This window comes from Gregarina niphandrodes, assembly GCF_000223845.1.
Source record: "Gregarina niphandrodes unplaced genomic scaffold scaffold00046, whole genome shotgun sequence".
NCBI lineage: Eukaryota > Apicomplexa > Conoidasida > Eugregarinorida > Gregarinidae > Gregarina > Gregarina niphandrodes.
Genome location: NW_011645814.1, coordinates 67353 through 88591, shown reverse-complemented (window position 1 = coordinate 88591; position 21239 = coordinate 67353). Strand labels below are relative to the sequence as shown.

The 21239-nt window shown below is 54.2% G+C and overlaps 10 protein-coding genes across 10 annotated transcripts; 6 read left to right on the top strand and 4 right to left on the bottom strand.

The window, feature by feature from the left end:
- Positions 1-128: 128 nt before the first annotated feature.
- Positions 129-1376, top strand: GNI_157310 (cyclin-dependent protein kinase-like serine/threonine kinase family catalytic domain protein; the record flags this gene model as incomplete). The annotated part of the gene is made up of 2 exons (XM_011134668.1): positions 129-391; positions 506-1376. 2 exons carry the CDS (start codon positions 129-131, stop codon positions 1374-1376), a joined length of 1134 nt encoding a protein of 377 aa, XP_011132970.1.
- Positions 1377-1683: 307 nt separating this feature from the next.
- On the bottom strand, positions 1684-4914 carry GNI_157300 (FAD-binding domain protein; the record flags this gene model as incomplete). Its single annotated transcript, XM_011134667.1, has 2 exons — positions 1684-4419; positions 4696-4914. The coding sequence occupies 2 exons, from the start codon at positions 4912-4914 to the stop codon at positions 1684-1686; spliced, it is 2955 nt and encodes a 984-aa protein (XP_011132969.1).
- Positions 4915-5261: 347 nt separating this feature from the next.
- GNI_157290 (hypothetical protein) lies at positions 5262-8562 on the bottom strand (the record flags this gene model as incomplete). Its single annotated transcript, XM_011134666.1, has 2 exons — positions 5262-5331; positions 5432-8562. 2 exons carry the CDS (start codon positions 8560-8562, stop codon positions 5262-5264), a joined length of 3201 nt encoding a protein of 1066 aa, XP_011132968.1.
- Positions 8563-8911: 349 nt separating this feature from the next.
- On the top strand, positions 8912-9500 carry GNI_157280 (signal peptidase 21 kDa subunit; the record flags this gene model as incomplete). The annotated part of the gene is made up of 2 exons (XM_011134665.1): positions 8912-9228; positions 9269-9500. The coding sequence occupies 2 exons, from the start codon at positions 8912-8914 to the stop codon at positions 9498-9500; spliced, it is 549 nt and encodes a 182-aa protein (XP_011132967.1).
- Positions 9501-9985: 485 nt separating this feature from the next.
- GNI_157270 (putative transcription factor) lies at positions 9986-12154 on the top strand (the record flags this gene model as incomplete). The annotated part of the gene is made up of 1 exon (XM_011134664.1): positions 9986-12154. One exon carries the CDS (start codon positions 9986-9988, stop codon positions 12152-12154), a length of 2169 nt encoding a protein of 722 aa, XP_011132966.1.
- Positions 12155-12900: 746 nt separating this feature from the next.
- Positions 12901-16350, top strand: GNI_157260 (putative transmembrane protein; the record flags this gene model as incomplete). Its single annotated transcript, XM_011134663.1, has 1 exon — positions 12901-16350. One exon carries the CDS (start codon positions 12901-12903, stop codon positions 16348-16350), a length of 3450 nt encoding a protein of 1149 aa, XP_011132965.1.
- Positions 16351-16460: 110 nt separating this feature from the next.
- Positions 16461-16736, bottom strand: GNI_157250 (putative small nuclear ribonucleoprotein G; the record flags this gene model as incomplete). The annotated part of the gene is made up of 1 exon (XM_011134662.1): positions 16461-16736. The coding sequence occupies one exon, from the start codon at positions 16734-16736 to the stop codon at positions 16461-16463; it is 276 nt and encodes a 91-aa protein (XP_011132964.1).
- A 23-nt stretch (positions 16737-16759) lies between these two features.
- On the bottom strand, positions 16760-17555 carry GNI_157240 (hypothetical protein; the record flags this gene model as incomplete). Its single annotated transcript, XM_011134661.1, has 5 exons — positions 16760-16837; positions 16912-16974; positions 17009-17274; positions 17312-17444; positions 17484-17555. The coding sequence occupies 5 exons, from the start codon at positions 17553-17555 to the stop codon at positions 16760-16762; spliced, it is 612 nt and encodes a 203-aa protein (XP_011132963.1).
- A 69-nt stretch (positions 17556-17624) lies between these two features.
- GNI_157230 (putative oocyst wall protein) lies at positions 17625-18800 on the top strand (the record flags this gene model as incomplete). The annotated part of the gene is made up of 1 exon (XM_011134660.1): positions 17625-18800. The coding sequence occupies one exon, from the start codon at positions 17625-17627 to the stop codon at positions 18798-18800; it is 1176 nt and encodes a 391-aa protein (XP_011132962.1).
- Positions 18801-19488: 688 nt separating this feature from the next.
- On the top strand, positions 19489-21006 carry GNI_157220 (DENN (AEX-3) domain protein; the record flags this gene model as incomplete). The annotated part of the gene is made up of 1 exon (XM_011134659.1): positions 19489-21006. One exon carries the CDS (start codon positions 19489-19491, stop codon positions 21004-21006), a length of 1518 nt encoding a protein of 505 aa, XP_011132961.1.
- Positions 21007-21239: the final 233 nt, after the last annotated feature.

Here is a 21239-nt window from a genome sequence, read left to right as displayed (position 1 = left end):
CAGGGTTCACATCTACACCCAGGCTTTCTGCCGTCACTCAGGCAGCGCGCCCCTTGAGACCTAGGGTTTAAGACCCGTGTTATCGTCATGGGGCACGGGGTAAAGGGAGGGTTTTAATTTGGAGGCAAATGGGAGCTGACCGGATTGAATGGACACGTGGAGATATTACAAAGTGGGTACAACTACCCAAGGAGATAGCTCTGGATTATATTTTGCTGACACCTGTTGGCGAGGGAACGTATGGAAAAGTCTACGTTGCTGAAAACGCGCATACCCAGGAAAGGGTCGCTATCAAGATTCTGTCATTATTGAATGTGTCGGAGGGCGTTCCGCCTACAACCATGCGAGAGATGGCGTTGCTGAAGGACCTGAATCATCCCAATATTGTCCAGTAACCGAAAACACGCGCGACAAACACGCGCGACAAACACGCGCGCGACAAACACGCGCGCGACAACGCGACAAACACGCGTGGGCGCGCGAGCAAATTCCGTTTGTGCCGTAGACTGCATAATATATTTGTGGGCATTGAGAGTATCGCGTTCGTGTTTGAGTTGTGTGAAACGGATTTGGGTCAAGTCTTGGATATTCGTATCAAGAGCCAGACTTATTTGGATCGGTCATACGTCCGTAGTATAATGTTGCAGTTGCTATCAGCATTGAATTATGTGCATTCTAAGAATGTGTTGCATCGAGATATAAAGCCGCAGAATGTTTTGTTGACGTCAGGTGGTATTGTTGTGAAGTTAGCGGATTTTGGTCTATCAGTGAAGTACGGACTTTCACCGGATCATGAGCAGAAGTACTGCACAGCCATAACGCTTTGGTACCGTCCGCCGGAGTTACTTTTAGGCGAGATTTATTACGGGCCGGAAGCTGAAGTTTGGAGTGTGGGTTGCTTGTTTGCTGAGTTATTGATGACACAGACAATTTTGAATGGATCATCGGAGTGTCATCAGTTAAGAAAGATTTTTAGTCTTTTAGAAGTTCCACATAATGTCTATGAGATCTTCCCGGATCTAGACAAGTTACCATTCTTATATGAGCCTATTCATCATCGGAACTCTAGATTAGCTCGGTATCTTCCTTCAGTCGTTGACCCTATAACCCAAGACCTTTTGTTACGAATGCTTACAATTGATCCCAGACAACGAATCACTATTGAAGAGGCATTGGCACACCCATACTTTACACCGGAAACCACACAAGACATTATACCCAGCATCACACCCCTACGTCTCGCCCAGATTGCACAAAGTATCGTACCTAAATTGAAACAACAAGATGTCATAGAACCCATGTCTTCAGATACAATATACAGAGCCTCGCTTACCAGACTTGCCAAGAACGCGATCAAAAAACAAGAAGAGGAATGAATAATCACCTCCCAGTGATGAAACAAACCATCCTAAGCTAATGTACTTCCGCAAAGACCACGTATATTTTTGAAGACATTTTCCGCAAAGACAGACAGCCCGGAGAGAAAGACTGTGACCCCAAACACTAACCATGCAACAAACGGTAGAACGTTAAAACATACTCGCTGTCAATGCTCGCATTTGCCAACGTGCGCGCTGCCTGTCCAGATAGCCACAATCGTATTGTACAAAGTCGCAGATTCCAACTTTCAGGCTCGAGCATATCTACCGAGTCGCAGGTTCATTCGATGCCTCTGCTTGCAGCTTAGGGTTTGAGCGAGGGAGCATGTTCGGCCAGGTACAGGTCGAACATGGCGAGGGCGGCGGTGTCAGTCACCAGCCCCTTTAGAGCAATGACGCCGTCGGGGCGGACGATAGCGAAGCCCGCGCCACAGGGTCTGGCATCGTCGCCGGTACGTGCACATGTCTCTTTAGCGAGGATGCGTTCGCTGGTGCTGAACTTGAACTGGAGGGCATCAACGACTTCGGTATCGGGGTCGAGAGTAGTGAGTTCCTTTTCGGACACGCGTCGGCGCAGGTCAGCAGGAATTTGTTCGATCTGTTTTTGAACCGACACGACCTCTTTGGGCTTCTCGCCCGCAGGCGTGAAGACCCAATAGGGCGTGAATGGCAGGCCATTGGTACGACGACTAAGCAGGGCTAGAGCGTCCACATCCTTCGCCTCATAACGGGGCGCCAGCTCCGGCCTTTCGCAACCGAAAATCGTCTTCACGCGCGACCCATAAGGCAGCACACGCAGCACCAATAACACCATGTGCGTCCCCAGACTCAGCTTACCCAAGTCAGTCAGGTCCGTCACACGATGACTCGTCTCATCGGCCGCATTAAACGAAATTACCTTCACCTGCGGCAACTTCCCAAATCCCCCGTCCACCACACCAACGGCGTTCCACAAAGCATCGCCCGGCTGCGGAGACCGTGGCGCTAACAACTTGTCCGCTAACATAGATGCCACACTCTGACTACGTCCCATCAGCGCCCCCGGAGGCCCCGTCGGGACCGCAGAAACACCTGTGGCGAGGTGGATGCCGCTGGGGTGGCCACCGGCGTAGCGGGCGGCACCAACGAGTGTGCTGTACTGGCCGGAGCCGCAAGTGCTGCTAAGTACGACGGCGTTGAGGTCTTGGGCGAGTTCCTGTTCCTCTTTTTTCCAGAACTTGCGCATGACTTTGCGAACGCCGCTGGCTGGGGCGATACGTTGGTAGGCGAGTAGGGTGTCGGTGCGTTCCATTTGTTGCTGGAAGTACTGGTAGGTGCTCAGCACGCGCTCGCGGTTGTAGCTCTGTACCAGTCGCTGGTTCGCGATTCGCCAACCTACGATACTGTGCAGCCGCCAAGCCAGACTATAACAGTCCTGCACCGCCATATTGAGCGACCCCGACCATAGCGGCGGACAACCACGCGCCGCGCTACCAACCAGGAACACCGCCGACCGTGAGTTCACTACCTTCGCACACTCCTCAGTCAACTCGTAGTCCACACTCAGGCAACGACACCAAGTTATTTCGCGCACATCGCCGAATAACGAACTCACAATCGTCTCCAATTGCTGTGCCGTCGGCGGCCGCCGCCGCCGGTACGAACTCAGTCGGCTCAATACCGACCACGGCTCTGACGTCGCCGGCTTGCCAGCTGCCGACGCGCCTCCGGCAGACCCCACGACCTGCTCACCACCCGCGGACGGCTGGCCAATGGGCAAATGCAGCCCCTCACCCAGACCTTTGCTGAGGGGGTCACTGCTTTCCAAGCCGTCCCGGCTCGGCTGGAAGCCGTCCCGGCTCGGCTGGAAGTCGTCCCTGCTCGGCTGGTGGGTTGTCGAGTCTTGGAGATTGCTACCCTTCTTTTGCAATCTGCCGTCCGAAAACTGCTTCTCAGAAGGCAGCCTGCCGTCCAAGCCAAGGGCCAGCCCACAGGCGGAGTTACCTAGGCTAATGCCTCCGCCACTCGATGCAAATGCCGGTGCACACCCCCCCTCGGCATCGGTGTCTTCGCCCAGCCAGCTGTCAATCTCAGCCGCCCCGTCTCGACCGGCGGCACGGCCGTGGTCCCCGCCAGGGGCTGGCGTGTCGTCGAGAAGCGAGGCAGGCCCCCCCGGCGCCTTGTAAACAACTTCATTTGACGGGCCAGCTTCGCCCTGCATGGACCGACCGCCTGTGGACCGACCGCCTGTGGACCGACCGCCTGTGGACCGACCGCCTGTGGACCGACCGCCTGTGGACCGACCCTCAACGGAGCGACTTTTCGTGGATCGACCCTCCGTTGACCGGCCCTCCGTAGACCTGCCTCCCATTGAGCGATTGCTTTTTGCAGGCTCGGGGATGTCATCATCGGCGGCGGGTTGTCCTGGAGTACCAAGATACTGTTCGTCGTCCCGCTTGGGGCGTCGGGTGATGATTCGGTACTTGCCCGGGTGTGCATAAGAGTACACAATGCAGGCTCCCTGTTCCTTATGTAGGATGCGGTAGTGTTGTGAGTTTGCGTCTGACCCGATAGTGTTTTCCGCTTCGTCTTCTTCCGCTTCGACGTCGATAAGAAGATATTCATAGCTTTTCTGTGGCAGCTTAACCAACGTAGATTTAATGGCTTGACGGACAATACTGTAATGACCATCCGCGCCTACCAAATAACGACAACAGACACATTTTACACTCGTATTCAAATCCATATCCGAATGCACCACAACTGTATCCAGCGAAGATGTGTGCGGTAACGACTGGGCCTTACCCGCCGTCCAGTCTAGTCCGTAGGGGTTACACTCCCGGTAGAACACACTAATCGGATACTCCTCCATGCTCGTCCCGTTAATCACAATCTTTGTCGCCACATGGTACCGAAAAAAATCCACGTTCATACACGACAAATGGTCCATCAGATACCTCTCTAGCTTCCACTGCTCCACAACTAAACCGCTATGAAACTTGGCGCACTTGTTCTTTGAAAATCTTTTCACTTCCTTCACAATCTGCAAAACATTCACAGTCTACATAACCAACACCATACAGCAACATGAGTCTTGATGCAACAACATCTCGCGAGTCTCGCACCAGTGGTGATGGCCAACAGACAGATTGTGGATCAACAGACAGACTGTGGATCAACAGACAGACAGTGGATCAACAAACAGACAGTGGATCAACAAACAGACATTGGATCAACAAACAGACTTATGGACCAACATACTGTAGGCCAATATACTGTAGGCCAATATACTGTAGGCCAATATACTGTAGGCCAACATACTGTGTGACCAACATACTGTGGAACAATCTATAATGTCGGCTCCCTGAACCGGTTTAGCGAACTCGGTTAGCTCCTCTAGTAAGCCGAAGCGGTTCAGAATCTCCAAACTTTCCGCGTTCAGTAAACAATGATCTGTTGGCAATGCATTCCTGGCTTGCTTGTCGTTCAAAGCTCCATGCGGATAAGGCACTCTCGTCGCATCGACTATGGCTATATCAGTTACCGAGTCGAGCATACCATAAAGCAAGCCACAGAGTAGACCTGCCGGACCACCCCCCACAATCACGACATTATACGACCCCTACAACAAAGGACTTAAACAAGACTTACTGTGAGTGCTACACCAACACTGTGAGTGCTACACCAATACTATGAGTGCTACACCAATACTGTGAGTGCTATCTTAGGTGGGTAGCATGAGTGGGTAGGGTGGGTAACATGTGATTCCTCTGATCGCCCGTACATCGTGGTTGAAATGGTCGCTCATGAACTTATTTATACGGGAAAAGCAGCGAAGGTGTAAATGAGAGTTATAGCCTTCGATACATGAAGAGCTCCAAGTTCAAAAAAATAGAAGACAAACTAATTGGTTAAATAACTTAATTGGTAGCCGACATAAATACAAGTTATAGCCCCAAGTATAATGGTTGCCCTATAAGAAGTTTTTTGATGGTGTGTGTTTCCACTCCGTGTGTGTGTTTCCACTCCGTGTGTGTTTCCACTCCGTGTGTGTGATGACCGGTATGACTTACTTTACAAGATCGAATGTGTCGGGTGCTCTTGGGGTAGGCGCAATGATTGCTTGATGTTTTCGTGAGTCGCACTCAGGGCAACTGCGTGTCTTGGGTGTAGTCTCGGCTGTTTCGACAGTAGTCTGCAGAGCGGTTCTGACCGCTAGTTGTTCATTAAGTTGTTCAGTGAGGGTTTCATTATCTCGTCGAAGTGTGAGTACCTCTTGTTCCCGTCCGCGTTTCTCAGTAGCCAGTTGTTCCCGGAGTGCGTTGATGGTGCTGTCAAGTTTCTCCATGTCCATTGTAGCGTTGTGCAATCTTAGGCTGAAGGTCTCCTGGTCTTGTGCCCGCTCGTGCCTGGTCTTCTGGATTGTCTGGGCGCTTTCTGCGAGCTGTGTCTTGAGCACGTTAGTCTCCTCTCTGAGTCCCTCTGCTCGAGAGGCAAAGTAGTACGCCGCCTTCCGCAGCATCCTCACCATTTCCCCGCTCTGGCACTTCCTAGTCAAGTTGATACTGGCCATTGAGGAACTTGCCTTCTTGGCCTCTTCTATATACCGGATCAAACCAGCGTCAAACTGCCAAGCACGTGCCGGATCCTGCTCCTCCAATTGTGACCGCAACTCCGATGCCTCAGTCGTCAACTCACACTTCGATTTTTCCAATTCACCTATCACGTTCTTCAAATCATTTATCAAACACACGTTCGATGACAACTTCTCCGCCCAACTTGCCTCCGCCTCCCGGAGCTCTTCCTGCAAGCTTGATACGCTCTCCTCCAGAACCACAACCTTCTCACTCAATTCCTCACATCCACTGCACGCAACCCTCAACTCAGACTCCAGGGAATTCCGAACAGCAACCAAGTCCGCCTCCACCGCCGCCTTCTCGTCCGTCTTCTCCTCCGACCAACCCCGCTCCTCGGACATCTGCTCCTCACCGTCGGACGTCTGCACTTCATCATCAGACATCTGCTCGGATGTCTGGTCGGACGTCTGGTCGGATTCCTGGTCGGATTCCTGGTCGGATGTCTGCTGCACGAGCCGTTCCTTTTTGGCCCGTGCCTCTACCAACTCCTGCTTTTGTGTCTCCAGCTCCCGGGAGAGCTCTTCAAGCCTCGTCGTGGCCTCTTCGAGCTTCGTCGTGGCCTCTTCGAGCTTCGTTGTGGTATCTCCCAGCTCCGCCCGCGCCTCTTCCAGTTCCGCCTTGAGAGTTGTTTGCTCCGACTCACTTGGTGTCTGGTGCGTAACCTGGGAATTCAGCTTCGCGATCTCGTCCTGTTTCGAAGCCAGCTGGTCCTCTAGCGAACAAACTGCCTCTTCAAGATCGGATATTTTATCTTCACAATCAACTAATTGTCGTTCAAGGCTTTCCTTCGCGATAGTTATAGATACCTTTTGCTGCTCGAGGTCTTGTACTTGTGCTGCCAGAGCAGCTGCCTTTGCCCTGACTACCTCAGACCCCCGTTCGTCCCGCAGCTGGGCGAGCAACTCTTCCTTCTCCTTTATAGCACACTCTTTCGCCATAATGGCCGCGTCTTTTTGGGTCAGAGTCTGCGCAAAATTGCTCGATGTAGTTTCTAACTCCCTCGATTTTGCCTCCAACTCCCTCGACTTGGCCTCCAGCAGCTCGCGGTGCTCCCTGAGCTCCCTCTCCTTAGCGTCCAATTTTGTCAAAACAGCTTGCTTGCTCTGCAGCTCCTTTTCGAGAGATTCCTTGGCCTCGCTGATCTGTCTCTGGGTCTCTTCCTCAACAGCTCGGAGGTCTTCCTGGAACTGGGAAATGGCCTCCTCCTTAGACCGGATTTCAGACCGTAATTTCTCCAGCTCCTTTCCAGACGCCGGCAAGCCGCTGTCTCGAGCCTGTTCAAGCCGAGCCACCTTTTCCTGAAGCTCCGCAGTCTTTTCTTTGAGCTGGTCCTGGAGTAACCGACGCTCATCCAAGACGGTCTGTAGTTCTAGTCGCTGGGTCTCGAATCTCTGTCGCTGCTCGGTTAGCGTTGCCTGCTGTAGACTCAATTGGGCGTCCTTGTCGGCGATTTTAGACCTATGCTCCTTCTTCAAGTCCTCCATCTTCTCGGCGAATTCCCTGACGGCTTTTCGGACGGCTTCCTGGACTTCCCAATCCTTATTCGACTCGATTTTCTTGGAGAGCTCTTGGGTCTTCTCATCCGCCTTGAGTACTGCGGAGTCCAGTGCTGCTCTGAGCATTTCGTTTTTGAGTTCAAGTTCGCGCACGTTTTGTTCGAGAGATTTGGTACGGCGTGCGAAAGTGTCATGGTCGTCCGAGGTCTGTTTGGCGGCTAGTTGTAGAGCTCGGAGTTCGTCTTCTTTGGTTTTCAGTTCAGCTTCTTTTTGCTCGGTGATTTTGGACATGCTGACGATGCGCTGCGTGAGGGAGTCGTACTTCTCTCCCAGCGAGTGCAGTTGAGTCACGAGCGTTTGCTCGTTCTGTGTCTTGTCGCCCAAGTAGGTCTCGAGCTCGCGCACCCGCTTTTCGTAGCTTTCGAGTCCGGCTTGCAGCGTACGCAGCTGTTCCGTCATCTCACCGACTTCCGTTAGTCGGGCGACAATCTCTTCCGAGGTATACTCGACGTCTAGCTTGTCCGTCAAGTTCATCAAACGCGCGAGGACATCTGCCGCGACCTCGTTGTCCAGGCCGCGCACGTGTGTGCAGATCGCTTGCAGCTCCACTCGCAAGTAAGCATTCAGCGTTGACCGCAACTGCTTCTCCGCCTGCAGATTCTGCTCAAACTGCCGCCGCAACTGCTGCTCTTCCCCCAATTCGCGCACACGTTCCGCCAAACGACCCTCCACCTCCCCCAGCCGCGCCTCCAGCTGCCGATTCGCCTCCAACAGTTTCGGATACTCCGCAGCAGACGCCTTCTGCAACTCCGCACGCGCACTAGCCAACTCAGCGTTCAATTCACACACTCGACGCCGCAGACTCTCCGCGTCCTCCCCCGTACCCGCCACCGGACCGGAACCAAAGGCGTTCAACTTGGCCCGCAGGTCGTTCTCTGTACGACGCAACTTAACCAACTCCGACAACGCCTTACTCAGCTTCTCCTTCAAACCGGCTGCACGGTCATCCCCATTCACAGCACCACAAAACTGAAACACGCTACGTTGCACCCATGTGACCACCGCACCCATGTGACCACCACACACCTCCGTGGCAACCCCTTGTGCAATGTAACGCCTCTTCACTTGGTCAGTAACCTTGGTCAGTAACCTTGGTCAGTAACCTTGGTCAGTGACGGCAGTCAGCTCAGAGCCGTGCATCAACACTACATCTGCTCAAAGCAGGGTTCGATCTGTCCCAGTCGCTGTCCAGAGTGTGTGTGGCCCTGACGTGCCCGTGGTAGCCCTAACGTGCCTGTGGTGGCCCTAACGCGCCTTTGGTGGCCTGCTGGTTGGGAGTGTTTCTGTACAGTCGGAGATGCAGCAGTCGACACGGGGGAAACGTCCATGGTAGCCATAAAAATAAAAAGTGAGACGTCTTATGATTGAAATCCTGGACGACGTCTGGCGTGCCATCAAACGGCTGATTGTGCAGCCTCGCAAGTGTCTGCACACGGGCGCTAACGGAGGTGTGATGATTCTCACAGCCTTCGTGGCCTGGAAGTGTCTAATGCTGCTCACTAACTGCGCTTCGCCCGTGGTCGTCGTCCTCTCCGGCTCCATGGAACCCGGCATGTACAGAGGCGACATACTCTTCCTCCGGAACCCCGGAACTTACCACACCGGAGACGTCGTCGTCTACAATCTCAAGGGGCGAGACATACCCATCGTCCACAGGGTCCTCAGCGTGCATCAAAGGTATCCACACGACACACTCCAAACATAACGTTGGTTGCAGAGACGATGGGAATCAAATGCTTTTGACCAAGGGCGACAACAACAACGTAGACGACCGCGGTCTGTACAACCGAGGCCAGATGTGGCTGACCGAAGACGACATCTACGGCACCGCATATGCCTACGCACCTTCCCTGGGCATGGCGACCATCTGGATAAACGAGTGGCAGGGGGCGAAGCAACTTTTGATCCTGGCTATGGTGATTGCTGCGATGATGGGCAAAGAGATTTGAATGCTCCGCAATGCGGCCCCGCCCCTGTCCCTCCCCTCCCCTGACATAAGGAACTGGTTCCATAAGGAACTGGTTCCATCTCTTCCCCTCCCCTGACCATAGGGAACTGGTCCCATCCCTCCCCCTGCCCTGACCATAAGGAACTGGTCCCGTAAGGAACTGGGCGCATGTGTGGCGGGTGTTACTCCGCTACGTGCGCGGTGCTACGCGGGCTGAGTGGTTCGTTTGTTCTAGCTATAATTCTGTATGGCATGCGCCGTCCTCGTCCTGGCGGGCTTGGGGAGTCAGCCACTCAGTCAGTCTTGGGGAGTGGAGGCACACGCGGGCTCGGCTGCGGCCGAGTCTTGGTGACCGTGCAAGGTTTCTGTAAATGGGCGCAGTTAGTGTGGTTGTGGTTGCTAGGGTTAAGAGCATGCCTCTGTTGACGGTTGCATTGGGATAATGTGTTGGAACGCTGGGCGGGGGCCGGTCGGTAAAAAATTGGTATGCCGAAGCGGCGGGGTCGAGCGGAGGAGGACGAGGAGGACGAGGAGTACGTGCCGCCAGCGGCAGGTCGGAAGAAGAAACGGGGTGGCGTGGGTTCCTTTTTGGAGTTCGAAGCAGCAGAGGACGACGCGGAGGCGGAGGAGGAATTGGACGAGGAAGATGACGGTGGGTTTTTGGACGACAGCGGCGAGGCTGCGGAGGCTGCGGAGATGGACTTGTCGCACCGGCGGCGGTTGGAGGAGGAGATGGGGGGTGAGTCAGCGGGGCGTGGTCGTGCGGGTAACCTGTACTACAACACAGTGGGTGCCTTGGAGCGTCGGTACGCTGATGGTGACGCGGAGGGTGGTCGTGATGCGGAGTATGGAGACGGCTATTTGTCGGACGATTATCTAGACGACTCTGGAGCTGAGTTACAGAAGATGCTGCCGGGTGCTTGGAAGTTGTGGAAGGTTCGCACAGTACGTCCAGGTGTGGAACGGGAAGCGTGTGTAGCAGTACTCCGAAAGTTCGCTAGTGAGCGAAGTCGGGGCGCCTTCATGATCGCTTCGGCATTCGCTTCCGACTCGGTGAAGGGCAGCATTTATGTAGAAGCGCCTAGTCAGAATGCTATCCAGAAACACTTGGGTGACATCCGGCAGCTGCTTACCAGCGGGCCGAATGTGAAGCGGGTGCCCGTTAAGGAAATGGCGGACGTGTTCCAAATGGATGCGCGTCGTGAAGAGCTCCCGCGACTCGGTGAATGGGTCCGGTTTCAACGAGGACCTTACGCTGGCGACTTGGCTCTCGTTTCGGCACTGGATGAGAACGCCGGTTCCGTGGTCGTGCGTGTAATCCCGCGCATCGACTTAAGCAAAGAACTTGCTCGCGAAGCGGCTGCCGCCGAGGGAGCCCCGGCACCGGCAGTGAGGGAACGAGCACCTCCAAGACGCATCACACTGGCTGATCTAGAGTCGTACCAATTTGAAACAGAGAGGCCAAACTATTTTACGGAATGTGTTAAATTTCGTAATTACCTATTGGAAGAGCGTACGGGCTTTTTGCTGCGCACCGTCAAGCCCCAGGGATTGCTACGCGGTGCGGCAGTGAAACCAACGGCTGATGAATTGGCTAAGTTCCAGGAACCCGGTGTCGACTTGTCCACCTTGGTCGGTGTCCCTGTTTCGAGCGCTGTGTCGGCGGGTACGGAGGAGGCCTTTGTGGTCGGGCAGCCTGTGAGCGTCGTGTCTGGCGAACTTGCCGGCTTATCCGGTACCGTGGTCGGTCGGGATGTGGGTGGCGAACTGAAGATCAGTACCGGCGGCAGCGAGGTCGTCAGTGTTCAAGTGGAACATTGTCGTAAAGATTTTGCACTCGGTGATAGCGTACGAGTCGTCGGTGGTCCTTACGCGGGTGAGACGGGCCTGGTGACCAAGTTGGACGGACATAGTGTGCATGTACTAAGTACAGAAAGCCACCGACAAATCGCCGTGGACATTGCGCAATTGACTGTCGCCGCACAAGAGGTTCGTTCCGCGGTCGGTCTCACCCGTCTAGACGGTTATGCAGTGGGTGATTTCGTGCTCATCGCGGGTTCCGCACAAGCCGGCGTGATCACCAAAATCTCCAAGGCGCGGCGACTGGACGTGTTAACCAAAGACGGTGTGGAGCAGTTAGAACTCAGCCAGCTCTCAGGCAAACACCACGTACGTGCAGCCAAAGAACAGGACGCCAACAACAACGAATTCGGCGTTGGAAGCGCCGTCGAAATACTCGAAGGACCTCAAAGTGGCTCCGTCGGTAACGTCAAATACATATGGAAAGACACCGCCTTCGTACAAGTACCCACCGGACTAGTAGCCGTGTCCTGCGCCTCCGTACGCAGGGAGCAACATGCCGAACAACCCACCGCTACTACCGGTAATCATTCCGCACAATCCTCCAGACCCCGCGGTCAGATCGGCTTTCGCACACAATTCGCAATTATGGGCACTCAAGTCAAACTCATTTCCGGCCCACATAAAGGCCTACAGGGAGAACTGCGAGGCATTCAGGGTCATGAAGCCGTCGTACTTGTCTCCGCAGTAGGCGCGGAAGTCCGAGTGCCCAGGCACGCGGTCCAACTCATCAATGAAGCCGGAGAAGCCGCCAAGTTCTTCCGACGCCGAGGAGGGTTCAATTCCAGAGGCTGATCCTATAGGCATACTTACTACACATGGCTGCTTACCACACGTGGAGTTACTTGGGAGCATTACTCGGGGAGAGTCCACACGGGGGACATTACCCAGAAGACGTTACCCAGAAAGAACCTCCGAGGGACCCCGGACGGGCAGACCCAAACGCAGAACGACAAGGCGAGGGACCAGGCGGGAGGGACCAGGCGGGAGGGACCAGGCGGGAGGTACCATAGGACTAGACGATGGCGACCAATGCAACCAGTTCGGGGACAGGTGGATGACTGCCAGTCCGGATGACTGGCCCCAGCAAGAAGACTCTTTCAGGCGGAAGATGCTCACTTAGTCTTTTTGTCTGGCACCGACTCACAAAACAGTCTTGCAGCTCCCGAGACTGCCGGCTCCCATAAGGAGTGGGCGGAGCTGCTGAGGTCGGCAGTGGAGGCGTGCGGCACCCAGCGTCCGTTTTTTAATGATACACAGTCAGTTGGAAGCATGGCGAGAAGGAGCGCAGAGACTGGGTGAAAGTAAGCAGGCCACTTGGGTCTGGGAGGAAGACATGGGCTCGGGCGGAGATGACAGCGGAAGCATGGGTGGAGTGGGTAATAGTGAGTGAGTGTTGCAGACTTTGTGGAGCAGGTGCTTGAGTCGGTCATTGCGAACCAAGACAAAGGCATAGGTCAATTGCAAGACATGCAGCAGGTAAGCATGTGTGTGGGAAGGTGTGTAAAGGTGTGTAGAGGTGTGTGTTTTAGTGGTCAGCGATGAAGACGATCTTGCGTTTGTTGACGACGAAGGTATTTCCGAGAGTGAATCCTCATGTGCCATTTGAAGAGGTGGGCATCCTGAGTCGGTTGGTGACAGACTTGGGTGAGGACGCACCGAGTCCAGTGGGTACGATCCGCGTGCGCTGTGACCAGGCCGCCGCCTTCATGGCCGCGTCGTGGAAGCACTGGGGACAGAGTCGACCGCCAGAACGTTTCCGTTGGCAATACGTGGTTCGCACACAGGGCCGGACCTGGGTCTCCCCGGTGGCCGCCTTCGCCATGGACAAGGGGTCTCCAGTGCGGATCGTCTGGCAGGCGGCCGATGAAAGAAGAGGGGGAGGCGGAGAAGGCAACGGAGGGGCGGAACACGCTAGTGGTGGTGGTGTCAGTGCTGGTGGTGTCAGTGCCACTGGCAGTACCGACTTATCGTTTGAGTGTCCGTTGTACGACCTGTGTTCGGATGTGGTGGTAGAGTTTTACTACCGTATTGCGCCTCCGGAGGTCGGTGAGGAGCGTGCAGTGACGGAAATCATTTTCGGTACTCGTCACGACCGCGCGAACAGCGGCAGCGGCGATCTGAGGAGAAGCGCAGACTTTTTGTCGCGCACCGGTTACGATTTGAGTCGAAGCGGCGACTTGCTCCCCGATGCCCAGGGCGAAGCGAGTGAGACGGAAATTTCGACAGACTGGAGGCTATACGGCCATGTTATCGTTCCAATTCCCAGTGTGATGGCTTACAGCAAGCGGAAGCAAAGGCAACAAAAGCGGCGATCCGACCTGCGCCGGCGGAGCGACCCGAGGGGCGGTGCGGAGATGCATGCACAGAGCACGGACTTCCGGTGGAAGGCCTCTGAGGGCAGTCCGTCTACCTTGCGGCGTCGGATACGCCTGGACACCGGCGACAAGGACCTCTTTTCGCCTAACCCTTCTTCACCGAGTTATATGGTCGTCGAAGATAACAACGAAGATAACGGCGAAGATAACGATAAGAGAACAGTCCGGCGCTACGGTGAACGGAGACTCGAAAAGTCGAGATACAACCTCGCCGGCTGGCTGCACGTCTACCCTGTCGGACAACAACGCGACGAACACAAATACCCCAGACCAATGGCCGGCTACCCTGGAGTTGGCATGCTCAGCCCGAAATTCTCCCTCGGCTGTGTCCGCATCGCCGTTCAACTGAAACTACGCTACAAAGGGTACATGCTCGCCTATATGTGCAACCAAAACAAACCTGCTTCCATCTGGACCTTGCCCACCACGCTCGATGTGCAGGCTTTTGAGACCTCCGGCTCGAGACTGCACTGGGCATCCACCCAACTGCCCCTCTGGATCCACTGCCTCATGCCCTACAAGCACGTATACAGACATCTGTACAAATCCGTATACATAAAGCTGTATGATTTTGTGTGCGCACGCGTGTCCAAATTTAACAAAAACGCAGAAAGCCGGAGATCCCAGGTTGAGGACGAGAATGATGAGGAAGACGTGGTGCTCCAAGGCATGTCAAGCTACATTCAGGTCCTCTTTCCCGTGGTGAGCTGGGTTTCTATCTGGTTGGTTACCTCACTAATGCCAGTTGCGCTGCTGCCAGTCAGTATTTTTTCGGTAATGATCCTACTGTCCATGCCGTACTGGTCGTTACGGGACATCCGCGCGACTGGTTGTCAGTTTCGGTCGGTGCATCCGGAAAAGTCACGGCGCAAGTACACCGGAGAGAAGAAGCGCGTATGTCCTGAAAACTGGATTCCGCACGCGATAGGTATTCGGAGCAGCCGTAACAAGAACGTTTCGAGGTGGATGAATGACTACGCACTGTCCCTACGGTGTCCGCGAGAACTAGTTTCGGAACAGTTCAAACAAGAGGGGTACAATATTGCAGCGTTGTGTGAGCCAGCTGCGGCAAGTCCCCCCACGGGAGCGGCGGCCTCGGCCATTGCCAGCCTGGGTGGCCTGGGCGGCGCAGGTAGTAACCAGGCATCACAGGAGCCACCACAGTCTGGGGCAAATGCCGTGATGTACCCCTCGCTGATTTACCCAGGAAACCCTTTCTACGAGAGTTCGATTGGATCCATCTTCGGGCGAATGGATGTGAGTGTATACGACCCAACAAATAATGAGCGAGTGTTTCCCGTGTTTAGTGACGACTGTCCACCAGTGGACGTCTTTAAGATGCGCCATCTGGCCATAGTTGTGCTGGAAGCGGTGCAGTTCATGTTCGCCATTAATGCGTGTTTCATTGAGAAGATACAGTTGGCTCTCAACTGGACAGATCCCCTGCTGTCGCGACTGACGTACATTGTCATCGGCGTTCTTGCAGTGCAGGCAACCATTACTATTTGGCTGCTGTCGCTACTTCCTGCGTGGGTGTTGCGAACGATGTTTATTTTCGCGCCCCTTTTCAGCTTGCTGTTGCTGCTGGATTCTCGCTTCATCAAGGACTACAAGCTGCATCGTAAGCTCGACCAGGTTCTCCTGAACGTGTCTGACGCGATGGTCGGATCGCACATGGTCGGACGTGTGTGCGTGGATGCCTGGGACCTCATGTACAGCTCCGGGCTTATGTCCTGGCCGGAACGCACCAAACGGATAATCGAACTCAATGAAAAGGCTATCAACCGAGGCAAGTCCGGCCGAGTCACGGCCGGGTCGCAAAAGGCCAACCCCTGTCCGCCGTCTCGCATGGGCTTAAGCAAACTGGGAGGCACCAAGTCCGTCCCAGCACCGGCTACGACCGCTGAGCAGAACCCCGGCACCGGGAAAACGGACTGGCTCGACACTTTCTTGGGCGCTACGCCAAAAAGAAGAGAAGAGTTCAACGCCAAATTCAGCGACGCCTTCCACCAGGCCAGACGCTGGCTACCCCAAATAGCAAGCCAAGGGTCTTCTGGAGAGGCGGAAGGTCGCAGCGACGACCCGCTACGCCGTCCTTCACAATCTGAGGCGGAAGCCCTTCGCGGGGCAGAGTCACGAGCAGCAGACGACAGTCGACCAGCAGACATACGAGCAGCTGACGTAAGAGGGACCGACCGGCCCGTCGAATCCGGTTCCCTGGCCGGTGGTCCCGCTGGCAGTTCCCTGATTGGTTGTTCGCCCAAGATAACTCGAGCCTCTGTCAACGCTCGGCTCCAGAGTGGGGAGACGCAAGCCCCGGTGAGCAGACTGCGACAAATTTGCGGCGCTATTTTCCGCTACACCCTCGGTTTCGAGTTGAAGTTTATCATCTACTGGTTGTGCCGCCTGCCGGACCGGCGCGAAATCGAGCACCGACAAATCTGTGCCACGCAATGGCTATCAGAAGACATGGACGACCTTCTGCCGCCCAGCGCGATAGAGTCATTCGATGTGTATGTTGAGAATCTGTATTCGCGTATCAAAAACAGCACCTTCCTGTGGGAGCGCACACTTGAGTCGGAATCTTCGAATGGCCGCATAGACCGGCGGTGATGGGCTTTACTCGAAGACTAGATGCCGTCGTAGTGAGCTAAGCAACCGATGCAGACGGCTTTGGCTCAGGAGGAGTCTCCCAGGAATGAATATACAGGCACCAGTAGTTTTTACATACGCTGCTCTATTCTATCTAAACATTCCCACGATTGGATGGCGTTGCCTCGTATCACCGTCGTCCCCATGGGACGCTGCACTTCATTCTTCCGCAGCTCCACGCAGTTGTCCAGAACTATATTCATAAAGACGTCATATCCTCTGAGTTGGCCAACAACCTTTCGGTTGTTGTTCAGCGTTAACAGCAGCCTCTTCTCCACAAATATACGCAAGTCAGCACCAGGACCAGCCTTGCCATAAGTAATGTTCGTCTTGGCTCCTCCAGCCATTTTCGGTTTAAAAAATAAGTTGTCTACAAGAAATCAAGATCTCGTCTTTGCCGCGCGATCTTGGACTCGTTCGACTCCATGACGTCCTGGACTTCAACCAACTACAAAAGAGCGTCGTATACCTCGTCGTATCAAGAAGTATGTTATGCAGTAACGAAAGTCGCGGATGTATTACCTCGCCATTTTGATATGTCAACTCACGATTTGCTTCGATCGCGCGAGATTTCATTTCGTCCAACTGAAAGGCAAATATCATTCATCGCCGTACTTACGATATTTGCCAACTCCCCAATGTTTGAATCCACGGAAGATTTCCCGTCTTTCGCTGGCAACGCCGCCGCCTGTCTCGGCACGGCGCCCGCGCCCTCCATTAGCTTTGGCGCGTTCCGACCAATTTTATGGTCCGTGGCCTTCGGTGGGGGGACAAATACTTGCTTCAAAGCAGACCACCAACTAGACATGCCCTCAATCAGATATTCTGTCGTTGCCAGATTATCTGATGTTCTTGCAGCATCGCGATGAATTCGGTGTATTTGGTCTAAAGAACACGTAATGTCGATTTTCATGCATCTCACCTGTTTGCGACTTCAATTCCTCAACGGTCGTCTGGGCCAGACTATTTGTCTGGGCCGCCACCCTAATAGACTCTTGAACTAACCTACTACAATCATTTTCCGCAACTTCGTTTTCTTCTACTAATAGTAATTGCTGCGTCCAGTTAAATGTACGGCGGTGACGCTAATTTACCTGCTGTTGACCTGCACTGTTTACTGCTTGGCCAGGCACACGCTGATTGAGTTCTGAATTTAGGAACGACATTTAATTGATTTCGTGTTCGATTGCGCTACAAACACGCGCGCGCGGAATCAAGGATCAAAATAGGATAGAATGAGAACACTTTTAGCCGTGGCCGCCGCTGTCTCAGCAAATAAATTAGACAAGAAGGGGAGCTATACCTCTGCCGTCGCGGCTGGGATGCCGATTATATCATGTCCTGAAGGATATACACAAGAAGGAAATCGATGCGCCAAACAATTAATTCAGCCCCAGATAGCAACTTGTCAGGAAGGAGTCCTCCAGCCCGACAACACCTGCTTGATCATCCAAGGCCCGTTGAAAATTTGCCCTGCGGACTATGTCGCTATCGGGAATGGCTGCTCGCGCACCAGGACGGCTGCCGCCACCTTATCATGCCCCATGGGTTACGCTTTTGAACCGGGCCACAAAAAGGCAGGCGGCGTGTGCACAAAGACTGAAACGGTCGCACAGTGGGGATGCCCTGGGGGGACGATTCAGCAGGGAGATATCTGCGTTTCGGAACACCGGGTCGTGGCGAATATCCAGTGCCCAGAGGGTACGCTCGCTCAAGGATTAAGCTGCATTCACAGCGAAATCTATGACTGTACCACAGGCCCTGCGTATGTACATAAACACGAAACGCACGGACACAAACGCGTGCTGGCAGAAGACTACGAGGAATTCGATCTTGGCTTTGAATTCGATGAAAGTGCTGTTGAGCGAGAACTTAAGAAACTCAAAGGAGTGACAAACGTTTATCCACAGGAACAGATTTCCGTCGTGCAGCAGAAGTGCGAACGCAGGGTATCCGTCAACCCGCTGGTGTCGTGTCCGAAAGGCACGCTGGTCGGGCGCGAGTGCGTGTATGCTGAGCAGCAGTCCATGGTACCGATTTCGCCAGCAGTGAATCTTCAGACTGCGGCACCCACAGCAACCTGTCCTGGAGGATACTCACCTTGTGCCACTGGCAAGAAGAAGGTGTCCAGTGACTGCTGCGCAACAGAAGAGACTCCGGTTCATTACCAATGTCCTGGTGGCTTTTCCTTGCAGGGCGATCTTTGCCAGGCTGTGCGACAGGCCGACTGGATCTGTTCGACGCCTGGGTACACGAAGCACAAGCACCACAACCAGCAGTGCGTGCAGACACAATATGTGGAACCGACCATTACTTACTCGACCCAGGTGACATGTGTGGGTAAGGAATGCACTGAAGCTAAGGTGAAGCATTCTGGTCACGGCGGTCACAACGGAAACTTCCTGTACTGAGATGAATAAAGAATTTTGACTGCAACAACTGACTTTAAGGCTTTTTGTGACCACGGGCTGGGTGATGGTGGATCTGTTTATTTCTAATGGGAGCGTACAAGGCATTTTTTGTAGTCGGGATCCCGCCGTCCCGCATAGTTAGAACCGCCCCCTACGACGGGTCTGTGTTTGAGAATGGCCTGCGGAGAACGAAGATGAGGCCGGAGACGCTGTTGTCGTTTCCAGGTGCAGGAAGTCGTGATGAGGAAGACATTGTTCGGTACGGCACTACGTTGGAAAGTGCGATTTGCGACTTCTGTTTCCCCGACGGTAACATAACCTTTCTGGATCAAATACATGGTCGGGGAGTATCCTCGACTTCGGTGGTGAATAGCGTGGGGGCTCGTATTGTACGTTGGTGCTTTAGGTTTCGCTAGTGTTGCCTCGGAGAGTCTTGATAAAAGTGGGACGACAATGTATTTCAACGTTCGATCTACAGCAACAGGTGGGGCCGTGGACCGGGTTTTATGGTGCACGGCTGTGAGGTTTGTGGAGACGATTGAGACTAGTATTTTAATCCCGCACTTGTTGGATCTGGAGGCGTTGATGGTGCCGATGTTGAGTAAATCAAAAGAGAAGGTGAGTGTAAATATTTGAATTGAATGTTTTGTTGAAGATAGGGACATGGTTGTCAAGTCAGCTGAGCCTGATGTCCAAGAATCAAGTGGTAAGCGTTGGATATTATGCAGAGTTGTTTTTCCAGACGGAGAAACAGGTTCAATGGTCGACGTATTATTATTATGTATTGGTAACCGAGACTCCTAGACACCGTTGGTCGGAGGAGGTGCTTCAGTTGTTTCGAGATCTGAGTCGCCGGACGGATGGCGGTGGAGGGGGTCGTAGCGAAGGCGGTCGGAGTCTGGCGTCGAGTACGTCTGAAGCTGCAGCGAAGCCTGCGGGTGGCCTTAGTGAGACGTTGGAGAAGTTGGGAGTAACTGTGCTTCCATGGGCGCGGCGCACCACGAGCGGATTACGGTTGACCCGGCTGCAGGAATTTCTGTCAGGTCAGATCACGAAGGCCAAATTGCTGAAGCTCAAGGACTACGTTGAGGTGGTGGCCGGGTGGCAACCGGCGGTATTGCCTCTGCAGATAACGCAGAGCTCGCGCGCCCTATTAGTCATCCTCCACCACGGGGACGACAGGGCCAGTATCGCGTACATTGACAACTACATGCAACCGGGATCTGCTGAGCAGAAGCAGCGTGCGCGAAGCTTGCTGGACACCACGCAATGGACCCCTTACGTCAGTGAGTACTGCCGGGGCGTCTTCTCCCAGCACGAGGCGATTCTGCACAACTGCGAGGTCCTTTACACCAACCTACTCGCCTCAACGATCCCGAGTCCGCTCCTCGGCTGGGTCCATATCTGCATGCTGCTCGAGGCCAAGTTCGTCGTCAGCTCAGGCTCCGTCTTTACACGCGGTGCAGTCTCCAACCTACTCAACGACTTGGTCCATCCTTACCAGTGGCTCCACACCTGGATACCCGTGCTGCCTTCAACCGTCAAAGCGGTCGACATGATGGAGTCTCCAGTACCCTACATCATCGGGGTCAACAGACTATCCACTCTACCCGAGGGACCACCCCAGCATTCTTTCAGTCCCGCTACCAACCGTGTGGGGAATCAAACCACCAACCAAGCGGGACAAGCCCCGCCAGGCCAAGCCTCAGCCAGCCACACGTCGGCCGGCCCGACCATGGCCCTGGGAGGTCAGTCTTTTGTGAGTCAGCCGAAAGCAAAATGTCCTTTCCTTAAGTGCACGGCCTGTGAGACTCACATTAGGAAGGGGGAGCAGAGTCGCAAAGTCAGCAACAGATGCGCGTATCATTTAATACAGAGACTGCTGGTCAACTCGGTGGCTAGTCTCGGGGAGTACTCTCTGGAAAATTACGACGAGACGGATGCTTGTGAAAGTCCTGCCGCAGTCACTCCTCTGAACTTCAGAGACGAGGACGACCCGATCGCCACTCCTGCGTTCACTCCCAACACAAACCGGTCCACGTTTTCTACCACCGCTTCTCATGCTACCACGCAAGGATATTACAACTGCCCGGGAACTGTCGCCGTAAACATAGACAACATGATCAGCTCTCCCCGGTCGCCCGTCGACAACGACTTGTACGTCAAGGCACGGTGTGATCAACCACTGGTAGTCCACTTTCACTAATAGTAATCTTCATTTCAGGACTAATGAGTATCAGTGTCCATCGACGTGCGCGTGCCTCGAATCAGATAAACAGTCGCCTATGGCGATTCCCGCCGTGTGGACTGTAGACACTTTCGAGGACTGGGACATCGGGGCCCTCGTGGTGCCCTGTACGAGCCGCAAAGGGAAGGCGATAATCCCTAGAGAAGTAACGCGCGTGTTTGACGATCTGGAGTGCGCCCCCCCCCCCCCCC